Here is an 18896-nt window from a genome sequence, read left to right on the forward strand (position 1 = left end):
AAATTCAAACTTAATTAATATTTACTATTTAAAAAATTGTCATGTTTGACAATTATATGTTAAAATTATTTATTGTTTTGCAAATGAAATATTTTGTTTAGACTTCATTTGAAAATGAAAAAATATAGTTTTCTTTTCAGTTTTTAAAACAATAAAGTTTAATTCTGTTTTAATCTGAATTTATTTGATTCAGTATAAGGATTAAATAGATCGTCTATTTAATCTAAAGGACTTTCATAAGAAATTTTACCCTTGTTTATTTATAGAACTAAAATGTTGAAATAGATATCTAGTCAAATATTTAATGAAAAATCAAGAGGTAATAATTTTAATACATTTTAATTATTTAAGGCACAATTATGACATTATTTTTAATAATGTTCAAAAGATCGAAGATTAACTAACTAATCCTTTGTAATATAATGTATTAACCTGTGAATCGCCCCAAAGTTTTTTCTTTTTTCTTTTCCTCTTTAAGATGTTAAAATAACAAGTAACATCATAATTGTAAATAATTATAATTAAAATTAATTATTCCAAACATAATCACACTGATAATTAAAATATATCGAATACTGCTTCCAAAGATACTCTTCACCATATTTCTCAAACATTTTATATTATTAAATAATCTCAAGCGCCCAAACAAAAAACTTGCACCTGGATTTCACACCAACCGGAAAGGAATATATATAATGACAGACAAACCCTGTATTGCACTCCCTATTGTGATAATAATTTCATAAGATCTATATGATAAGAATAAGGAGAAAGATTACCAGCAGCACCACTAAAATTACCAGCACCCACCAGCACTGCCAACCCAAAAACAAGAGATGTCATACATACATATACTCGATTCGTACAAAGGTTAAGGAAATATGTTTTATCAGACCATATTACACTAATCAATCTTAACATATTTAAAGTTGCATCTTTTACTTCTCAGAGAGCTTCATCTAGAAGCATTTCATATTCCTACTCCTTGTGCATGGGACTACAACTATGACTTAATCTGTTATTGCAGTTCACAGCAGCAAGTTTATGAACTAGCTAGCACTATCTCATTAACTGGTAAAAGTACTATGGAGGCCCTTGTACTAAAATTTTATGAATTAGTCCCTGTACGTTGGATCAAATAGCAAATTGGTCCTTCTGTATGCCACATGTACATCATACTGACGTACAATGACTAGTTTTCAATAGTAGAAATGAATGAATTTTTTAACAGGAAGGATCAATTTGCCCTTTGAACTAACGTAAAGTGACTAATTTGTCTATTTTTTTAGTAGAAGAGACAAAATGTAATCTGACTACTAATTCACAAGAGCCTTCATGTTACTTTTACCCTCGTTAACCAGACTCTTACATGCAGCAATTACAAGTCTTCAACATAAGTAATTCATGACCCTCTTCCAACGACAGCAGTACACCTAATATCTTATCTTCTTCATCTACACTGCTTACTCAAGTTTATTTGCAATTTTTTCTCTATCATCAAAGAAGCATACAGTGAATAGATCGGAAAGTTGAAACTATCTTTGCAAATCACATTTCCTCTCCAAAATTTCAACTACAAATATCAAACATTTCATGTCTAATAAAAGTCTAGAAATCAACAGTTTACGGCTTACCCATGAGGTTCGAGGTTTAACACTATTGGAAGCCTTGGCTAGTTGACCTCTAGCCTGGATTGTTGAAACAGAGGAAGCATCTATGTTTGATGAAATGTCATCTGTTATGTTGAAACAATCAGATGATAAATCAAGATGCATAAATGAATAGTCTATCTCAAGGGGGGTACTTGGCATCTTACCAATGACCACACCCTGCTCATGGACAAGAACAGCAAGGTCCTTAAATATTTCATTTACTTGTCCTATTTGATCCTCTACTTCTCTGATACCCTGTTCTCTTTCATCAATCATAGCTTCGTTGAAGCCAATTTCATTATCCAGCAAAATTACTTCTTGCCTGCACATTTTCTTAGAGGAATATGGATCATAAATAAAAGGGGCTCTTGCAACCCTTTGCAACAACAACAACAACAACAAACCATGGCAAAATTGTATGAAACATCAATGGCCCACTAAGAAAAAAGAGAGCCAAAAATATAACTAATGGTTATCAAGTACAATCATTTCAAGGATGGGTTTAAAGCTATTGATGTTCTGTGCATGACAGGTGAGGAAAAAGGAAAAGTGACAAAAGGATTTGGGGGAGAAGAGGAAACGATGAACTGAACTCACCTTCTCTGTTCCATAAGTAAAGGTTGTTTCTCTTGAGGCAACGACTCATCGGAGCCAGAGCTGCTGCATCGAAAGCATCCAATCTATAAAAGGCCTCAAATACATACATACATACATACATATACAGTAGATGGTGTTAAATGTGAAAGACTGATACGTTGTGGGCAAGGAGGGTGGAGGGGGTGCAGGAGAGTAAGTAGACTCGCGTTCAGAGGCCAGTTGCTGAACTTTCTGGAACTCTTGGAGCGTGTTCTGAAAATCTCTAGCCAGCTTTGCATCTTCTACCTTTTTACTCGGCTGGATGTGGTATTTTATGAAATTTTGTTACAAAATTACAACACTATGTGATAATTAAACTGAAATCTGAAAATGGATTAAGCATGTAAAAAAGGGTACTAGAGAGAAGGAAAGATACATTGACAGTAGGGTCATGATCGGGTTCAGTCAAAGCCTTGAGCTTAGCCGAAGTTTCCTTCACTAGTTGCAGTATTCTTTGCCTGGTATTGTGCCTACCGATCAGAAATTTGCAACTCAGTGAGAAGGATGCATATTTAATAGATTATCTTAGACATACGAAAAGATGAGAGGAAAGAGACAATTTTAGGCGATGATCGGGAGTATCCTTGGCGGTGCCGATGGCATCCACGAGGCGACGGAAAGCAGCAACGGCAGTGTTGATCTGGAAGATACCAGCTGCCACAGCTTGTGAGGGGCTCTTGGACGCCATGTATGATGAAGATGAGGACCGAGCACCACCACCAGTTTGAACGTCTTGGAAGCTCATGTTTGGCTTTCCTTTGGGGTTCCACTTCCTACACCCAGAGCAAAAAAACACTACAGTGAGGGATACAGTTTGTGTTTCAGTTATAGATTTGAGAAGAGAAATAAATCCAGAACCTCCTTTTATTTAATAAGACTCTCAAAAATTAGGTAGTACGCTAAATGTTAATTAGCTGATTCTATAGCTAGCCACTGTAATTTGTAATACTGTAATAATAAATTACCAGTCAACTACCAAGTACCAGTCAACGGCTCATTTCCAGTGGCAATGGCACCGAGCACCAACCAGTCAACGGCTCTCGGCTTTTCCCTCCCATTGGCTTTGCTCGCTACCTGCTTTCTTTATTTGTGGACATAATATAATATACACCCAACGGTGACAATCAAACACTTGCAGTTGCAGGCAAAATAAAGATATCCCATCCCATTTCAGCAGAAGCCCAAGTAATCTATAAATGGCCTGTTGCTTTCTTTCCTTGTCCTTCATCCTCATGTGAGTTAAAAAAGAATTCATATATGATTGGGTTATTTCTAAAAAAAACTGGAGTGCCTAGGTGCAGATGTAGCAAGCAAATATCCCACAACCTATAATAAACACGTCTAATATTAATGAAAGCGGGAAGTGAACCATGAAGTTCTACCAGTCATTTTCTTAAAAACAGAAGAGAGTAAGAAACTAGAATTGGCTGGAAGACGTGATATTATTCACAAAGAGTGCAATATATATACCAGAAATACGAATCAATTCAGCCTAATCTAAGAACAAAGCAAAAAACAAATATACATAATCTACTTTATGTGGGATTTTGATTTGCACTATCATGGAGAGTAAACATCTATCTTAACACTTCCCTCCAACTATTTGGATATGTTTTGTGTGCTCATGAAAGATGTGATTTGCTGCAATGTCTAAAGCAGTATATTTCGAGGATGAAAAACCCTCTCAGACAACTTTTCCACAATCACTAACTAGTTTTCTTCCAAAGCCCATCATTTCCATTTCCTGCTCTGCCTTCACTTTGCCAACATAAAATAAAATTAAAACAAACAAACAAACAAAAAAGGTGAGTACTAGTCAAATACTTTAAAAATTCCATATCTCAAAGAAATGTTATTAACTCATCAGGTGAATAATAATAGTAATGACTGAATATGTCATTTAGCTATGTATATGAAGGGGAAAAAAGGTTGAGTAAGAAAGTACTGTATGTAAAAGACCGACCCAACCCTGGGAATTCAATGTGCCTTGATGTTCCTACCAAAAGGGAACGGGGCTAGCTCAACATGTAGCCATACAGATTCTACTGAAATGAATGATAAACTGATTGGACGACTACACATAATATATCATTCCGACTTCAATGAGATTGATGTGAGGAATGTTTAGATCTACGGAAGGGCCCCTGCAGTTCTTTCGGAGAAACGTATACCCCACGTCAATTACAAACTTTTTAAAACATGATGAGCTTCTCCTGGCCTTTACATAAGAGTGACCCATTATATATGCAAACCCAGCTTCCTTTGCCACAATCAAATCCATCAACTCTTCCTGAATGACACTATCCATAATTCGATTTGCTGGCAGATGGAATCTTATGTGCTGCTTCCTAACTGGTGGATTCTCGTCATCGTAAACAGATCGCAAGCTGAGTAGGGCAGAGGATTTGCTGCTTTGGACGGAGCTACTCTCACTGCAATCCTCTATCTCAGTAGCTATTATGGTTGAGCCTGATTGGATGCTGCTTAAACGTGTAACCATCATCCTCCCATCGAATGACCCCTCAGAACTACAGAACTCTGGTTCTCCAGCTTCCATATGGATGAACTCTGCTAGGCTTTGTATAAGCTGGTTCTCGAAATCCCCATCATCTCGCTGGATATCTTTGTACCCGTACCTCACAATACACCTATACATACGGTATGGCCTGGGGCAAACCCGACCAACAACAAAGCGTTCATCTGATGATACATATGGGACTGGAACTGACTTTACACAAATAAAAACTAACACCTTATGGAACGCAGGCAGGTTCGTAACAAAGTGGGAGAATATTGCAGGGATTCCCGTTGCCAATTCTGTGTATATGAGGCCTATCCCAGGCACACGAACAATACCAAGGCTAGGACCCAAGCCAAGCAACCATTGCAATGGTACTTTGTTGTGCATGTCAAAGTTGTACTTCAAGCGCATCCCATAATGCCAAATGTACATAATCATCATAAATATGAAGGAGAGCACAAGAGGCACCCATCCTCCTTGTGGCACTTTCATCAGTGCTGCTGATAAGTAAGCCCCTTCGATAATCCCGAAGAACAGAAGGAACATTCCGGAAATCCAAATGCTTTTCTGCCAAACAAAGGTTATGACAAGCGCCACGAGAAAAGTTGTAATGAACATCAACGTAGCAGTTGCAAGTCCTGAAAATCAAAACCAAACATCCTAACCAAAGACAAGACAGGAGAGTTGATGCAAGTAGTAAGGAACCATCTCTAGAACCTCAACTATGTGATCTACAACTATACTCACAGTCTATTTCTGTTGCCATAATAAATTAGTACAAAGCATCATTGAAAAAATCTCAAAAATACTACAAAATTGTTCTTCACATATTACCATAAGCATTTCCGATTAAAGTTGTATCTTGAAATCCAATAGTGATGGAAAGAGTAAGGATCATGAGCATCCAGTTTATTTCTGGGATGTAGATCTGGCCATATATATGTTTTGAGGTGTGAACAATTTTGACTCGAGGAAAGCAACCAAGGGCCTGGCATTGTTTGATTACAGAAAAAGTAGCAGTTATAGTAGCCTGACTTCCAACAACAGCTGAAAGGGTGGCAACTACAAAGATTGGCCAGAAAACGGGATCTGCAAAGATAAAAATGAAAAAAGTTACACAAACCTAAATTTATAACAATGTTTAGAAGCTGTGTACAGTTGGTCCTAGATCATACTAACCAGGAATAGATTCGAAGAAGCTGTTAGGAATCGAATGGAGGTTTCTTGACAAGAACGCAGCCTGACCCATGTATTGTACAACCAAACACGGGTATATTGCAAATACAAATGCAAGCTGCACAGACAGTAATATTATAAATTTCCAACTTACGAATATATGAACAAAAAGGAAGAGTTAGTTACACACTCACCCTGATAGATACAGCAGTGAAATGACCAAGGTCTGCGTACATAGCTTCAGTACCTGGCGAGAGAAAAAATGTGCTCATGATCAACATTGAAATCAGCAACCATTATATTAACAAACTAACATAGTCAATTGAAATAAGAATTGGTATCAAGATCTAACCTACCGGTTATTGATAGAAGGATCCCTCCAAGAGAAATCCAGCCATCTCTACCAGTCTCTCTGAAGAACTTGATAATATAATAGGGATAAATGGCAGAAACAACTTTTGGGTTCCAATGTATTATGTTGTACAAGCCAACACAAAAAATTGATATCAGCCACAACATCACAATCGGAGCAAACATAAAAGCTACCTTGTGCGTGCCAATATGCTGCAGAGCAAATAGGCTAATCAATATGACACAAGCAAGCAAGAGGAGTGCGCCTAGTATCAAAAGAAAGCATAATTATTAAGTCCTAAGGAAAAAAAAGAAGGAATTAATTGTAAACCCACAATTTAAAACTAAAGTTAAAAGAAAACCAAATTAGAGAGCTGAATTACCTTTAGTTAATTTCTTTCCAGAATATTGTAGCCCAGGCAACGATGACATAACTGCAAATGTAAACATTTAACCCCTTAGCCACGGAGAAAGAGATCCATTAGCACAACCTTGGATTTTCTTGTCATGCTGCAATCAGCAGAGCTATTCATAGGGATTTCTTCCAAAGTTCACAACCTTCATTCACAATCATATTAACAAATGATTGAACCAACAATTTTTGCTTATTTTCTCACATGCAATACAAGGGAAATTCCAGCAAGGAAAATATAACCGACAGCCAGAAAGATCAAAGCAAGCTATGCAAATTAATATATACCTGCTATTGCTGAAGTGAGCACGCCATCACCAATGACCATCGAAGAACCAAAGAGTACCACAATAAGAAGGCCTGTCCTTGGCCTCTTTTGCTTCTCCAAAAATCGCTTCAACAAGGAAACATTGGAATGGGTTGAGGGGCCATATCTGTAGGCTGAGAGCTCTTCATCAGATGCTTGCTGATTTGGAAGCAAGCTAAAGTTTGCGTGCCTACAGAGCAGCGAGTACAGAGCAAAAGTTCCACCTGACAAGAATTCCTTACATCAGCTTGCAAATGGTTAGCCAAAGGGTGTATATAATTTGATTTTATTAAAGAGTAATATACATTATGAAGTTTTATGATTCGCCACACACCTTCACCATTATCATCAGCAGCTAGCAAGATAAACACATATTTACAAAGGGGTATCAATGTAAGGGTCCAAAAAATCAAGGAACATGCTCCAAATATTGCTTCTTCATTCTGATGATCCTCCAAATTCCCAATCAAAGTGCTTGTGTAAACATAAAGAGGTGAAGTGCTAAGGTCACCATACACCACCCCCAAGCTCTGATATGCTAATATTAGATTGCCGGAGAGATTGACCCACGTAAGCTGCGAAAGCGATACAGGTACTTAATTAATTTACAGTTGCCAAACATCCCATGATTAATGTCAAAACATCCCTAAAACTATACCTCCATAAAACTCAGGCATGGTCAATACAGAAAATATTAAGTGGAAAAGGTATACCTATTTCTTTTTTAGAAAAACAGATTGAGGAAAGTATTCCAATATTATCTGGAATTAACAACAAAGTTATATGCATCCTCCAAATTGATGCTATGCACTTATATTGGTTTTTAAGAAGTTGTTCCGTAAATAATTGAGATAGATACATGATTAAGCCGCACTGATCAGCATGTAAATTTGGAATCATGGTAGTAGTCGGGATTTGTCCTTGTTCTCAGGAGTATGAATTTGTAGCTGCCATTTGATGACACTAGTGCCATGAGATAGCAGGCTAAAACTTTAGTAATTCCATTTCAATTGATTATACTATTAATGGATTTTCTTTAAATAAGAATATATGATAATTTAAAATTGAAAGGTTTAGTTTAAATATTAAAATATAATCAATAATACATATTTAGATTTAACAAAGGTTTTATCAATTCAACTTTAATTTTTAAATTAGACAAAAGGCTAAATTTCTGAAATTAAAAGTAGAGATATTAAACTTCAAAAGTTCTTAGAGACAAGGACCGGAGGCACAATTAGACCTTTAGAATTTGTTTTTTCAGTGAAGAGTACACACTTATGTAAAAATAATCCCATTTATAAAAAAATAAATAGCTATTTTATATCATTTTTTAATTATCAAATTTATGTTAAATTATTTCAGTTCATATAAATAAATAAGTTTTGGATAATTTCAATATTTTTCTTACATTCTAATAAGATATTTATAACACATATAATTTTTCTTTTTACTATAAATAACTTTTCGTAATCTCAAGCTATCGTTCTGCATTGTCACTGGAATTTCTTTTTGTTGGAAGAACAAATGCATGGCATGGAAGGCAAAGTAAGGCGAAAATCATCCCAAGAAATGTTAGGAAAAGCAGAAAAAAAGTGTGATTGATTTGTTGAACGAATCAGCTTCTTTTACAGTAGAACCAGGATGCAAATTTATTTACAAGGCGGGGTAATATACACAAAAGAACCGGAAACAAAAAGCAGATTACGAATTCAAAACGAAAATTGCAGATCAGACAAAAATAAATAAAGGCTAACCGGAAAAAGATTTCGTGGAGGAGTAGGTGGAATCGTGAGTGCAGAATCTAGTTCCATTAGAAAGCAAGCGGACTCAGAGCCGAAGACACTGGATTTTATTAATAGTGAGAATGAAAAGGGTAATTGATTCAACTGTAAGGCTGGGGCGGAAGAACGAATGATTTGTTATTGAGCACAACACACCCGAATTTTGGTTTCATTCATTTTCCTCTTTGACCTTATTTGACCTTTTTTTTATTAATAAAAATGAAAAATAATCCCAGGCATAGCGTGGTGTGTGTTGAAGAAGGAGAAGAGAGTTTCAACTTTCAAACCCTTCAATTCCGGTTTTGGATTGAGCGCTTTCCAAGTTTCCTTCCCCAACGGCAACGGACTACCCGACCCTTCCCAATTGGAATACCATTTTTTTATTCTTGAAAAAAAAAATCGATTTAATTATTTATTTTTATAATAGAATAATGAATCATTAACATTATTAACATATTTATTTGGTATAATAAAATCATTTTCATATTTTTTAATAGGATAATTAAAGATTTATAAGAAAATATTACTTTTAATGATAACATCTTTTATTGATAGATTTTGTTTTTCACATTTTATTATATGTAGTTTTAATAATAATGATAATTTATTTATAAAGTTGTTAAGTTAGGAAATAATTATTTTAGTTAATTACTATTGATACAACAGTTAGTTTGTAATTTTTAGTCTTATAATAAATAATAACGAATTGAATTGAAATTATTTATTCTTTTCTTATTTTTACTGTGAATTTATTAAGAAAAACATCAATACACTGTTGAAAATAGGTTTAATTCACAATTAAAAATTTTAACTACATTGTTTTCTTTATTTTAGTAATTAAATTTCTTTTTACCCCAATTAATTATTTAAAATATCCAAACATTAAAGTTTTTAATCTAATTAAAAAATTAATGCCGAATTAGGTTACGTCAACTGTTTTTTTTATATTTCATAATATAATTATTTTTACTCTCTTCTGTTGTCTATCTTGTTCGCTGAACATCAGATAAGCCAACCCCCAAAGCACCAACCTCAGCACCATTCAAGCAAATGAATCTCAATTTTCTTTTTCTACCTTTTACGGATCGACAATGGATTTCAAGGATTTGGGTTTTTGCAGTGGAAATTTTGGTTGCTATTTGGGTTGGGTGTTAGCAGTGGGGTTAGCTGTGGTGGTTTATGGAGGATTTAGAGGGTAGTTTAGGGTGCGGGATGGTGACGATTCAGTGGGGTGAATTGGGGGTTTGGTTTGGTATTAGTGGTTATGGATTTTTTGGAGTGGAAATTTTGATTGCTCATAATTTCTTTGCGTGAAAATGGTGGAGATGGCCGATGGGAGAGGAAGGAGGAAAACGGCAGAGATTGTCGACTGCCTTAAGACAAGACAACCCGGTTGGAATTTGGGGTTGCGATGAACACCATCTTCACCCTTGCAATAGAATGAAATGCAACACTGTAATGGGAATTTGGTTTACTTGTAGTTAGCTTTAATATTCAATAGACTTTGGAATTTTACATAAGCACCAAGTAGATTAACTTTTGGGTATGGCTTTTCTTTCATGTAGTGCAGCAGGTGAGATTGACCACCAAGTAAATGGTGAAATGGTTTTACATTTGCATAACCTTTGTGGATGATGATTGTTTTAACAAAAAGTAGTTAAGAAAAACAGTTAATCATAATTAACAAAAACAATATAAATTCTTTCTATTTTTATAGTTTATATATATATTAGATTTTTTCTAGTTTTATTATTTATAATTTTTAAAATTTATATATATTTTTAGTAAAAATAATTTTTTACAACATAACACCGTGTGGGGCCATGTGATTGGTTCATTGTTTTTTTTTTGACAGTTTAAGATTATCTAAAACCATAACATTTGATATTTTAAATATTTAATTAGGATAAAAAATTTAAATATTAAACTGGACAAAGCAAGATTCTCCTAAAGCGGAATTATTATAAAAAGATGGGAGGAAACATGGAAAAGGGCTGGGCTGCTACCTTCAAATATTTTAATGTATCCTACATGAGTAAGTATACTTTTACGGGTTGAGTTTAAGTGTTATATATTAACGTATTTTATTTTTATTAATCTCTATTTAAAGTAAGTTTAAAATTTTGTTTAAATTTCTTGATATTTATAAATTATTAATTTAAATTCATTTTAAGTCCATTCATATTACTTTTAATTTTATATTTAATAATATATATTATTTTTAATTTAAAAAATGAAAAGAGCTTAGATTATGAATACTTAAACTTAAGCTTAACCCATATTAAAATTAAAGTCTAAACTTTTTAAAAATCAAAATTTTAAATTTAATATTTTATTTAAACCCTATCAAATTCTAAATAAACCTTTAAACATGGATAAATAATCGGACCATTGAACGGCTCTAGATTAAATTAATCCTACTATTAAATGGATAAATTTAATATTTTTACAATTAAAAATATCAAATAAAATTAAATTGAAAAGAGTTACGCATTTATTTTTTAAAAATAACAATTTTTATTCATTTATAGTTAAATTCTAGACAATATCATATTTGTAAAATCATGAGAAGCTATTAAAATATTAAATGGCATTTTAAAATAATAAAAATTAATTCAATTAAAATTTTACTTTAATTATTTTTTAATAATATAAAAACTAAATTTATCCATTTAGTAATAAAAACACTAACTTGATTCAATCATACTTTAGCCTTAAATTGGACAAACGTAAGGATTTAACTAGGGAGTATTTGGCAAAAACTAGAAGGCTTCATTAACCATTCAGATGAGATTAAACCACGCATGTTGCCTCCTAAAAGCAAAAGATTTTATTATTTTTAAGGAAAAAATCAATTAATTACCTCGAATATACTATACAAAATTAAAAATCATCTATAGAAAGCGAAAAAAGAAAGTAAAAGAATTTACAGGAAATGTACAACAAGACATGGCGCGTGTAAACGAGAAAAATTAATCGTCAAGGCGCTGGATCTCACCCATCAAGATACGGTTGCTTGTAACCTTAAAACCAAGCAAGGCAGGATCAATCTGTCTTCCCTTTTTCCCTTTTTTCTTGCCACTTCGTCCAGCTTGTGAAGCACCATCAGATGATGCTGGCTCAAAAGCAGAGCCATACACGGGGACCTCTGCCCCATGAAGAGCCGGCTTCTTAAGAATCTCCATGAATGATGCTTCAGACACTACAGCCTCATTATAAGATGAGGTCCTCCTCATACTCACATCTTTCCTGCCCGATGCCTCCGTTTCTACTGTCCTCTTTGCCTGACTTGTAAGGCTTTTCTGCTTCACAAATGGCACTGTGTTTTGATCGGAAAACATATCCTTGGATGATGAAATCTGTGCAACTTTATCATCCCCTTTCGGCACCCCAGACAGTAACCTATCAATAGGACGAGCACATTTAGATTAGATGGCTTTATAAGAAGAGTTCAACACTTTGTTAACCATCAAAAAAGATGTGCACTCGTGTCAAATGTCAATTACGAGGTGAATCGTAGCTGTGCAAATTACCCCCCCGCCCTCAACCCCATAAAAAAATAAATAAAAAGGAACAACATTAACATTAGAGAGAAGAGAGTGTCACCTATCATCAGGACGGTCTTCAACTGATTTCTCTAATCCAATTCCATTACTGTACAACCTGCCATTGACACCTGCACCATTTCACTTTTATGATTTAATTCATACAGAAAAAAAAAAAAAAAGAAAAGCTAAAGGCCATTTAGGGAGAACTTTTGTTTTGAAGATTACCGGTACAAAGTGAACCATGACGGATATGGGTTCTACTTTGTAGGTCAACACAGTCCAAAGGCATCTCTACTTGCTCCAAAATATTGTCCTCAAACCCCGACACAGAACCAGTCCTTGAAATCATGCTTTTCAATCCATTTTTCTGCTCCTTCCCCTCCAGTTCGCCCAATTCCTTATTCACAGCAGATTTTGACACTAAGCTAGCATCTGCATAACTACTAGAAGACAGATCTTCGGCGCCCAACAACAATAACTGATCTTCAGCAAATGAACCCGGATTGGATTTATGAGGCAATCGTTCACAGTTAACCACCTGGTTGACACCACCATTAGCAGCAACTCCAAACAAATGATCTTGCAATAAGGCACCTGAATTGGAATTTTGAGGGCCTTCCAGATATGAGTTGTTTACGTGAACTTCTTGATTCGAGAAATGAGTAAAAGGAAAATTGGAAGCTTGTGGCTCAGAAACAGGCCAAAAGCTTTCCCTGCCTCTGGAAGATGAAGTAGGATACTGATAATCTCCTTCTGATGACCTTGTCGATTGAATACCAAGTTTTTGGTGAAGAAGGTCCATTAAAGCTTTCTTAGACTTTTCATGAATCCCTCCAGCTGATGTCCAAGTGCTTGAATCAACTTCGGACTCCCTTCTTTGCAAATCTGCTTCAAGATTTAATTGTTGCATCTGTTTTCCTGCCCAACTATTTTCTAGCTGCTCATTTTTTCCAGAGTGGTAGACTAAATCTGGACGAGATGCATATACATCACCCAAAGTTTGTTGGCTAAAAGAGTGATTACCAGAAGAAAATGGACCCAGTTGGTTGTTAGAGTGCATATAGAGACGTTCAGCAAGATCTAGAGAATTTACATTGTCTAATTTCATCCCAGGAGCAGCAGCAGAATGAGCAGACCTGGCAAATGCTGTAGGGCTGGGGTCAAAAGTCCCTCGCTGCTGTTGCTCCCACAAAGCATGATTCCTTTTAATATTGCTGATTTGCTCTTCAAAAGATGAAAGCCTCTTCTGGTGAAGATCTGAACCATTCAACTCCATTGATAGAGCCTGGGGATGAATGCCAGGATTCCTAACAAACTGACCAACTTCATCTACAGACAAAGAACCAGCAAGTTGTCTATCCTCCTCCATTCCTAATTGTTGGCTCAGCGACCTAGATAACTGCTGCACTTGAAACTGCTCTCTTTGAAGACGGAGCTGATGCTCCGAAGGAAGCATGTTGCCATACTTTGCTTGTGACATGAAATCCAAAAAATCAGCCTGTTGCCCTTGGACTGCACTCTGGTTAATCTTTGCTTGGATGATCTGCTCCAGTGATGGATCCAGGTGCCTTGATGCTTGAGAATTATTCTGCAATTCACTTAGAAGATGCCTTTGAAACTGAACCTGATCAAGTTGGATGTCTCTAGCAGCATCAAATACCTCCTGACCATAGCCAGGATCAGAAATCTGATGCTGCAGCAATTGATCAAGAAGAATATGTTGAGCTTGAGAATTCTGCTGCTGCAGATGTTGTTGTTGCAACTGCTGCAACAGTTCAATTTGATGGTGACGAAGCTCCTGCTGCCGCTGAAGTTCCAACTGCCGTTGATGCTGCTGAAGTTCCAACTGCTGCTGCCGCTGAAGCTCCAACAGACGTTGATGCTGCTGAAGCTCCAACTGCTGCTGCCGCTGATGCTCCAACTGCTGCTGCCTCTGAAGCTCCAACTGATGCTGCTGCCGTTGTAGTTCCAACTGCCGCTGCTGTTCAAATTGAAGTTCCAAAAGATGTTCCATATGGGGAGCTGAATGATGGACTGACTGCTGATGATTGAGATTCTTGCTCTGCATCAGATCAAAACTATGGATGTGCTCCACACCAAATCCAGTCGAATGTGGAAGGGCATGAAAGAAATTGTTTTTCTCTTGAAGAGGTTCATTGGGAAACTTTTGTGACATTAAGTGCTGTACCAGGTCCAAACCATTGTGTTCTTGCTCCCTGTGAGATAATGGCCTAGCACCAGTAGTGCCTAGATGAATGTTAGGATTAAACACAGCATTTCTTCTATGATCATCAGACCAAGCCTCTGGGAGCAACTCATCACCTCGATGAGGTGCATTGGTTTTTGAAAATTCATTTGCAATGGATAAATGACTTGCAGGATGACGCAAAGGATCTTGCATCTCAGCAGAAACTTTCAAAGGGTCAGCACCAGCACTTCCAGGCCTTCCTGAAAAAAAGATTTCTGCATCACACATGGAAAGGCAGGCATCATTAACAGACACAATTGTTAACAATATAAACAGTAGGTGCAACCCATTAAACATACCATCAGCTTGAGCAACAGCAAAATTATGGATGTTTGGATCTTCATAAAATTGGTGCTCAGAATGATAACTTTGAGAAGGCCCTCTTAACTGAAAGTTAGTACCAGATGCCTCAAAAGGAGACAAAGATTGCTGCAGCTCACGTCCAATGGCAGATCCCTGAGCAGGAGCAGAAGCAGAAGAAGATATGGGGACTTCCAAGCTCCCTTCAAAATGATCAGGTACTCGCATTCTGGCAACTGCACTAACACTGGAGGCTGAACCAGGATCCATTCTTAGGTGAGGCATGACTTCACCAAGTTCTTGGAAAGGCGACCCGTCAGGAGCATTTGCCAATCGAACAGGTAAATCTGTACCAAAATAACCTAGCTCAAACCATGAAATTATGTCGATCCCCAAATACGGTCCCTGAATTACCCCTTGAGGATCAAGATAACACAGGCTCATATCCTCAGGAGGGATAGCACTTTCCAGAGAATGTGCAGCAATATTGCCCTCAACACTTATCGGGTTACAGCCGACTCTAGGCTGTAGTGACGAAAAACCAAACAGAGAACTTGAGTCTTCCGGAAGCTCGCCCACTCCAAATTTCATGGATGATCTGTTGTCCTTCACATTAGAGTCCTTTTGCATTTTCAAATCAGCTACTTGCCGATTATCAAAAGATTTTAATTCATCCATGTAATTTGTGGAACCACCCATCTCCCTATCTAACCCCAAAGCATTGGTTACATCTACATCAGATGGTGGCATGCATCTCTGTCCACCTTCTTTTGAACTATTCATTTCTGTAATGACAAACAAAAAATTTCATTAATATTATCCTTAACGGACTGCTGATAGCCAACAACTAAAATCGAAAGTTTCCTACCCTTGCTCATAATCATCTGTGAATCTGACACATAAAATGTCTCAGCATGACTCCCCTCAAAATTATTGTTTACAGCAGCCTTCTCACCAGGTTCAACACTATCCTTCCTGTTAACTGAGAAACACTCTTTTCCTTCACCTGAAATCACAGGGCAAATAACTTATCCTGTCAAAGGTATCTTAATTATTTACTACGTAAGTAAGTTACAACATAAATGAAACACTAGAAGCAATGCTATCATTTGATCCCTACTTGCATCCATAAATGAGTTGTAGACCACTTCACTGCTTATTGTTTTTCCTTTCCATATATCTCCAAGGACAGCCTGTAAGAATCGCGCAAGAAGATTTTAGGCAACCATATAGAAGGATAAAGATGAGTACATTCTTCTTCTATAAATCAAACTAGAAGGTTCAGACCTCTTCCTCTGCATCAGGCGGAACAAATGCCAAAGGCACAACAATTTCTTTTTGTGTTACTGTGGATAAATGATCCATCTCATCAGGTAGGTTGTCAAAATTTGGAGCAGTCCTTTGTTTGCGGTAAATGTCAAGGAGTTTTCCTCTTGGGTAGGAATATGCATTAAGGGTCATGTTTTTATCCACAGGAAGAGCTCCAATAACAGAAGCAGATTGTGGCCTCCCAATTTGTAGGCTTGCATTGGAATTTGGCCTTCCTCGTCCTGCTGCAAAACCCACATTTGATCTCTCCACTCGCCCCCTCTCCAAACCAAAACCTGGAGCACTGCGATAAGAAGCAGACCCACCTGCATGAACTTCCAACCGATGACGTGGCCTCCATTTATCACGAGAATCGTTCTCGCGCTCAGAAGCTGTGCGCCCACCACTGGCAAGTGCTTGTTTGTCAGAAGGGGCATCTTCCTTCTTAACATCTGTCCTCTTCTCATTTCGAGAATCCTTTTCTTTGTCTTCAAGACCCCATCTCGAAGACCACCTGTTGTCCCTTCGAGATTCATGCCCTGAACTACGACTACTAACATCTTGACGTCGTTCTGCAGACAACAAAATCCTATTTTCAGGAACATCCATTGTTGAAGAAATATCATTGCGACGGTCTTCTTTTCTGCGATCTCTTCGACCAAGTAAGCCTGTTTCCCTCTCCTCTTCACGCCAGTGTCGGCTGCTTTCAAGATCAGGTGCAGTCCTCCTCCATTCTTTCTTGTCCTGAGAACTATCTAAACGCCAACTATCTTTCAGATTCGGGTCGCCAGCGGTTCCATGAGGCAACAAATTTGGAGTTTTTGTATCCTGTTAAGAGTAAACAAATTAAAAAACTGAAACAATACAAACCAAAATTAAAAATAGCCACAAGCTCTAAATCAAATATATATTTGTGATGAGCATAATAAACCAAGAAAATAAGAATAATTTCTTCAAATCTAATCAAGCTACTTTTTTTTTGAAACCATATACACTACTTACCCATACTTCCACTACAGAAAAGTAAATGAAACTAGAAACCAACAAATTAAACACCCATATGGCAACCAGCACCCTTAAAACATTTGGTAAGAGAAATAAAAGTGCCATACCCCAGATGCTCCAACAGTTAACGTCTTTGCTTCGGCTACTTTAGAGTAAAGCCACTGTGGGGACAGAGGTATGCTGCTCTCCGAAGTTGGTTGATCTATTGGTCACAAAAGTTAAAAAAAAAGAAAAAAAAAAAGGTTAAACTCTTGCAAGAAAAGAGCTTCCTGTGATTTTAAAAATACAAGGTTTCAACATTAAGATAAATATTATTACCTTTGTTGTCATCAAGTAGCCCGGTCAGTCCTTTCTCCTCCAAGTTCCTATCCCAAGCTTCATCTGACAATAACAGAAACTAGGATAAGTACCGCATAGGTGAAGCTGTAGAAACTGTCTAACCTCAATTTTCAAGCTTGTTTTCAGGCGGTCCTTAAAACAAAAAAATGCCTTGAGATTGAACTGCCAAGTTTCCTAATTGTAACAGATGAACGTTTCTTTGAATAATCTTTCCGTATAATTAGAATAAAACATGCTGTAGTACGATATATCAACTTCAGGGTCGTCAGGTAAAATTTGCCAATAATTTTGAGAAGTAACTAAAGTGATTTTCTCTAATCACCGGAGAATTTGAAAGGAGCGATTTGAGCTGATATAATTTTACATAGAAACAATCGTGAATTTCCATTTTTTTTTTTACTTTCTGGCGAAAACCATTAAATTAATACGCCGTAACAGAAAGAATTTAAACAAAATTGAACGAGATCTTAGGGGATAATAATCATCGACGCAATCTGAAATTTAGAATTAATAAATTAAACTATTCAAAGTCAAATAATGAAAAACTTCGTAAATGGATAAAATTTGAGACAAACGTGAGGATTGAATTAAAATGTGAAACCACTGCGATCGGAATCCAAAAAGTAAAAAGTTGTAGTATAAAAAACGGGAGAATGAAAACTAAAACGAATAAAAAAGGAAATGTATTAATACCTTTAGGGAAGTGGTCAGAGCAGATTTTTGAGGGTATGAGATCATCAGGTAGATCGAGTTTTCCGTCAGCCATCGAGACTGTGAAAATTGATAGAATCTAAAAGGCAGAGATCGCAGCGGGCAAACGGCGGCGTTCAAGGTTCTGGAAAATGGTGACACAGAGAGCGATCAGATGGCTCAATTGAAAAAGAGAGAGAGTGTTTGAAGAGGGAATGATTTTGCAGAGAATGAAAGAGCGGAAATGGCTAGGGTTTCTAAAACTTGAGGTTTGGGTCTGATTTTGATAAGGACGATCAGGATTTCGATTTTTTTTTTCTTTTTAAGGAGAGACCTTGAACAATAAATAAAATAAAACTTATGCGTTTTGTTTGAAATGGTGATTTTTCCTTTTGGGATGAAAAAGGAATTCGATAAATATATACATAAGAAGTAATTTTTTAATAGATATTTTTATTTAAAATTTAGTAGTTGTAAATTATATAAATATATTTTATTAATTATTTAATTATATAATTGTAATAGTATTACGTGCACCATATTAGATTCGATAAAATAGAATAAAGTTATAATCAATTATTATTTTGTAGGAATAGAAATTAAATTAAATATGTATAAT

General features: G+C 36.2%; 3 protein-coding genes across 9 annotated transcripts; all 3 read right to left on the minus strand.

Moving 5' to 3' along the window:
* Nucleotides 1-602: 602 nt before the first annotated feature.
* On the minus strand, nucleotides 603-3531 carry LOC108471099 (syntaxin-22-like). 5 transcript variants are annotated; one of them, XM_053021832.1, is made up of 8 exons: nucleotides 3272-3531; nucleotides 2846-3061; nucleotides 2665-2758; nucleotides 2407-2546; nucleotides 2250-2312; nucleotides 1817-1974; nucleotides 1635-1735; nucleotides 603-815 (listed from the first exon to the last, which is right to left on the minus strand). In XM_053021832.1, the coding sequence occupies exons 2-8, from the start codon at nucleotides 3031-3033 to the stop codon at nucleotides 750-752; spliced, it is 810 nt and encodes a 269-aa protein (XP_052877792.1). In that variant the 5' UTR covers nucleotides 3034-3061; nucleotides 3272-3531; the 3' UTR covers nucleotides 603-749. The 5 variants fall into 5 exon arrangements, with proteins under 5 accessions (XP_052877792.1, XP_017628172.1, XP_017628175.1 ...); XM_017772683.2 differs by having other exon boundaries at nucleotides 3254-3530; XM_017772686.2 differs by lacking the exon at nucleotides 3272-3531 and adding an exon at nucleotides 3147-3228 and having other exon boundaries at nucleotides 2250-2309.
* A 598-nt stretch (nucleotides 3532-4129) lies between these two features.
* Nucleotides 4130-9269, minus strand: LOC108472702 (potassium transporter 4-like). The gene is made up of 9 exons (XM_017774257.2): nucleotides 8813-9269; nucleotides 7390-7630; nucleotides 7037-7279; nucleotides 6720-6770; nucleotides 6342-6602; nucleotides 6180-6232; nucleotides 5989-6103; nucleotides 5644-5898; nucleotides 4130-5447 (listed from the first exon to the last, which is right to left on the minus strand). Exons 1-9 carry the CDS (start codon nucleotides 8867-8869, stop codon nucleotides 4363-4365), a joined length of 2361 nt encoding a protein of 786 aa, XP_017629746.1. The 5' UTR covers nucleotides 8870-9269; the 3' UTR covers nucleotides 4130-4362.
* Nucleotides 9270-11667: 2398 nt separating this feature from the next.
* Nucleotides 11668-18670, minus strand: LOC108473322 (protein ESSENTIAL FOR POTEXVIRUS ACCUMULATION 1-like). Of its 3 annotated transcripts, XM_017774817.2 has the most exons (10): nucleotides 18281-18670; nucleotides 17567-17629; nucleotides 17356-17450; nucleotides 16223-17071; nucleotides 16056-16128; nucleotides 15804-15941; nucleotides 14935-15720; nucleotides 12613-14850; nucleotides 12446-12515; nucleotides 11668-12241 (listed from the first exon to the last, which is right to left on the minus strand). In XM_017774817.2, the coding sequence occupies exons 1-10, from the start codon at nucleotides 18351-18353 to the stop codon at nucleotides 11812-11814; spliced, it is 4815 nt and encodes a 1604-aa protein (XP_017630306.1). In that variant the 5' UTR covers nucleotides 18354-18670; the 3' UTR covers nucleotides 11668-11811. The 3 variants fall into 3 exon arrangements, with proteins under 3 accessions (XP_017630306.1, XP_052877171.1, XP_052877172.1); XM_053021211.1 differs by having other exon boundaries at nucleotides 12613-15720; XM_053021212.1 differs by having other exon boundaries at nucleotides 12109-12241; nucleotides 12446-12502; nucleotides 12613-15720.
* Between the last annotated feature and the right edge of the window lie 226 nt (nucleotides 18671-18896).

The sequence above is a fragment of the Gossypium arboreum genome, chromosome 11, assembly GCF_025698485.1.
Source record: "Gossypium arboreum isolate Shixiya-1 chromosome 11, ASM2569848v2, whole genome shotgun sequence".
Lineage (NCBI taxonomy): Eukaryota > Viridiplantae > Streptophyta > Magnoliopsida > Malvales > Malvaceae > Gossypium > Gossypium arboreum.

Bases quoted from the DNA above. Each gene is read 5' to 3' on its own strand.
- LOC108471099 (XM_053021832.1), bottom strand. From the start codon at position 3,033: ATGAGCTTCCAAGACGTTCAAACTGGTGGTGGTGCTCGGTCCTCATCT. The intron at 2,759-2,845 runs GTCTCTTTCCTC...TCTGATCGGTAG, and splicing joins CCCGATCATCGCCTAAAATT to GCACAATACCAGGCAAAGAA. The intron at 1,975-2,249 runs GTGAGTTCAGTT...GAAAATGTGCAG, and splicing joins TTACTTATGGAACAGAGAAG to GCAAGAAGTAATTTTGCTGG.
- LOC108472702 (XM_017774257.2), bottom strand. From the start codon at position 8,869: ATGGAACTAGATTCTGCACTCACGATTCCACCTACTCCTCCACGAAAT. The intron at 6,104-6,179 runs GTGAGTGTGTAA...CTGTCTGTGCAG, and splicing joins TCACTGCTGTATCTATCAGG to CTTGCATTTGTATTTGCAAT. The intron at 5,899-5,988 runs GTTAGTATGATC...TTATCTTTGCAG, and splicing joins CTTCTTCGAATCTATTCCTG to ATCCCGTTTTCTGGCCAATC.
- LOC108473322 (XM_053021211.1), bottom strand. From the start codon at position 18,353: ATGGCTGACGGAAAACTCGATCTACCTGATGATCTCATACCCTCAAAA. The intron at 16,129-16,222 runs GTCTGAACCTTC...CGATTCTTACAG, and splicing joins CGCCTGATGCAGAGGAAGAG to GCTGTCCTTGGAGATATATG. The intron at 15,721-15,803 runs GTAGGAAACTTT...TTGTCATTACAG, and splicing joins ACAGATGATTATGAGCAAGG to AAATGAATAGTTCAAAAGAA.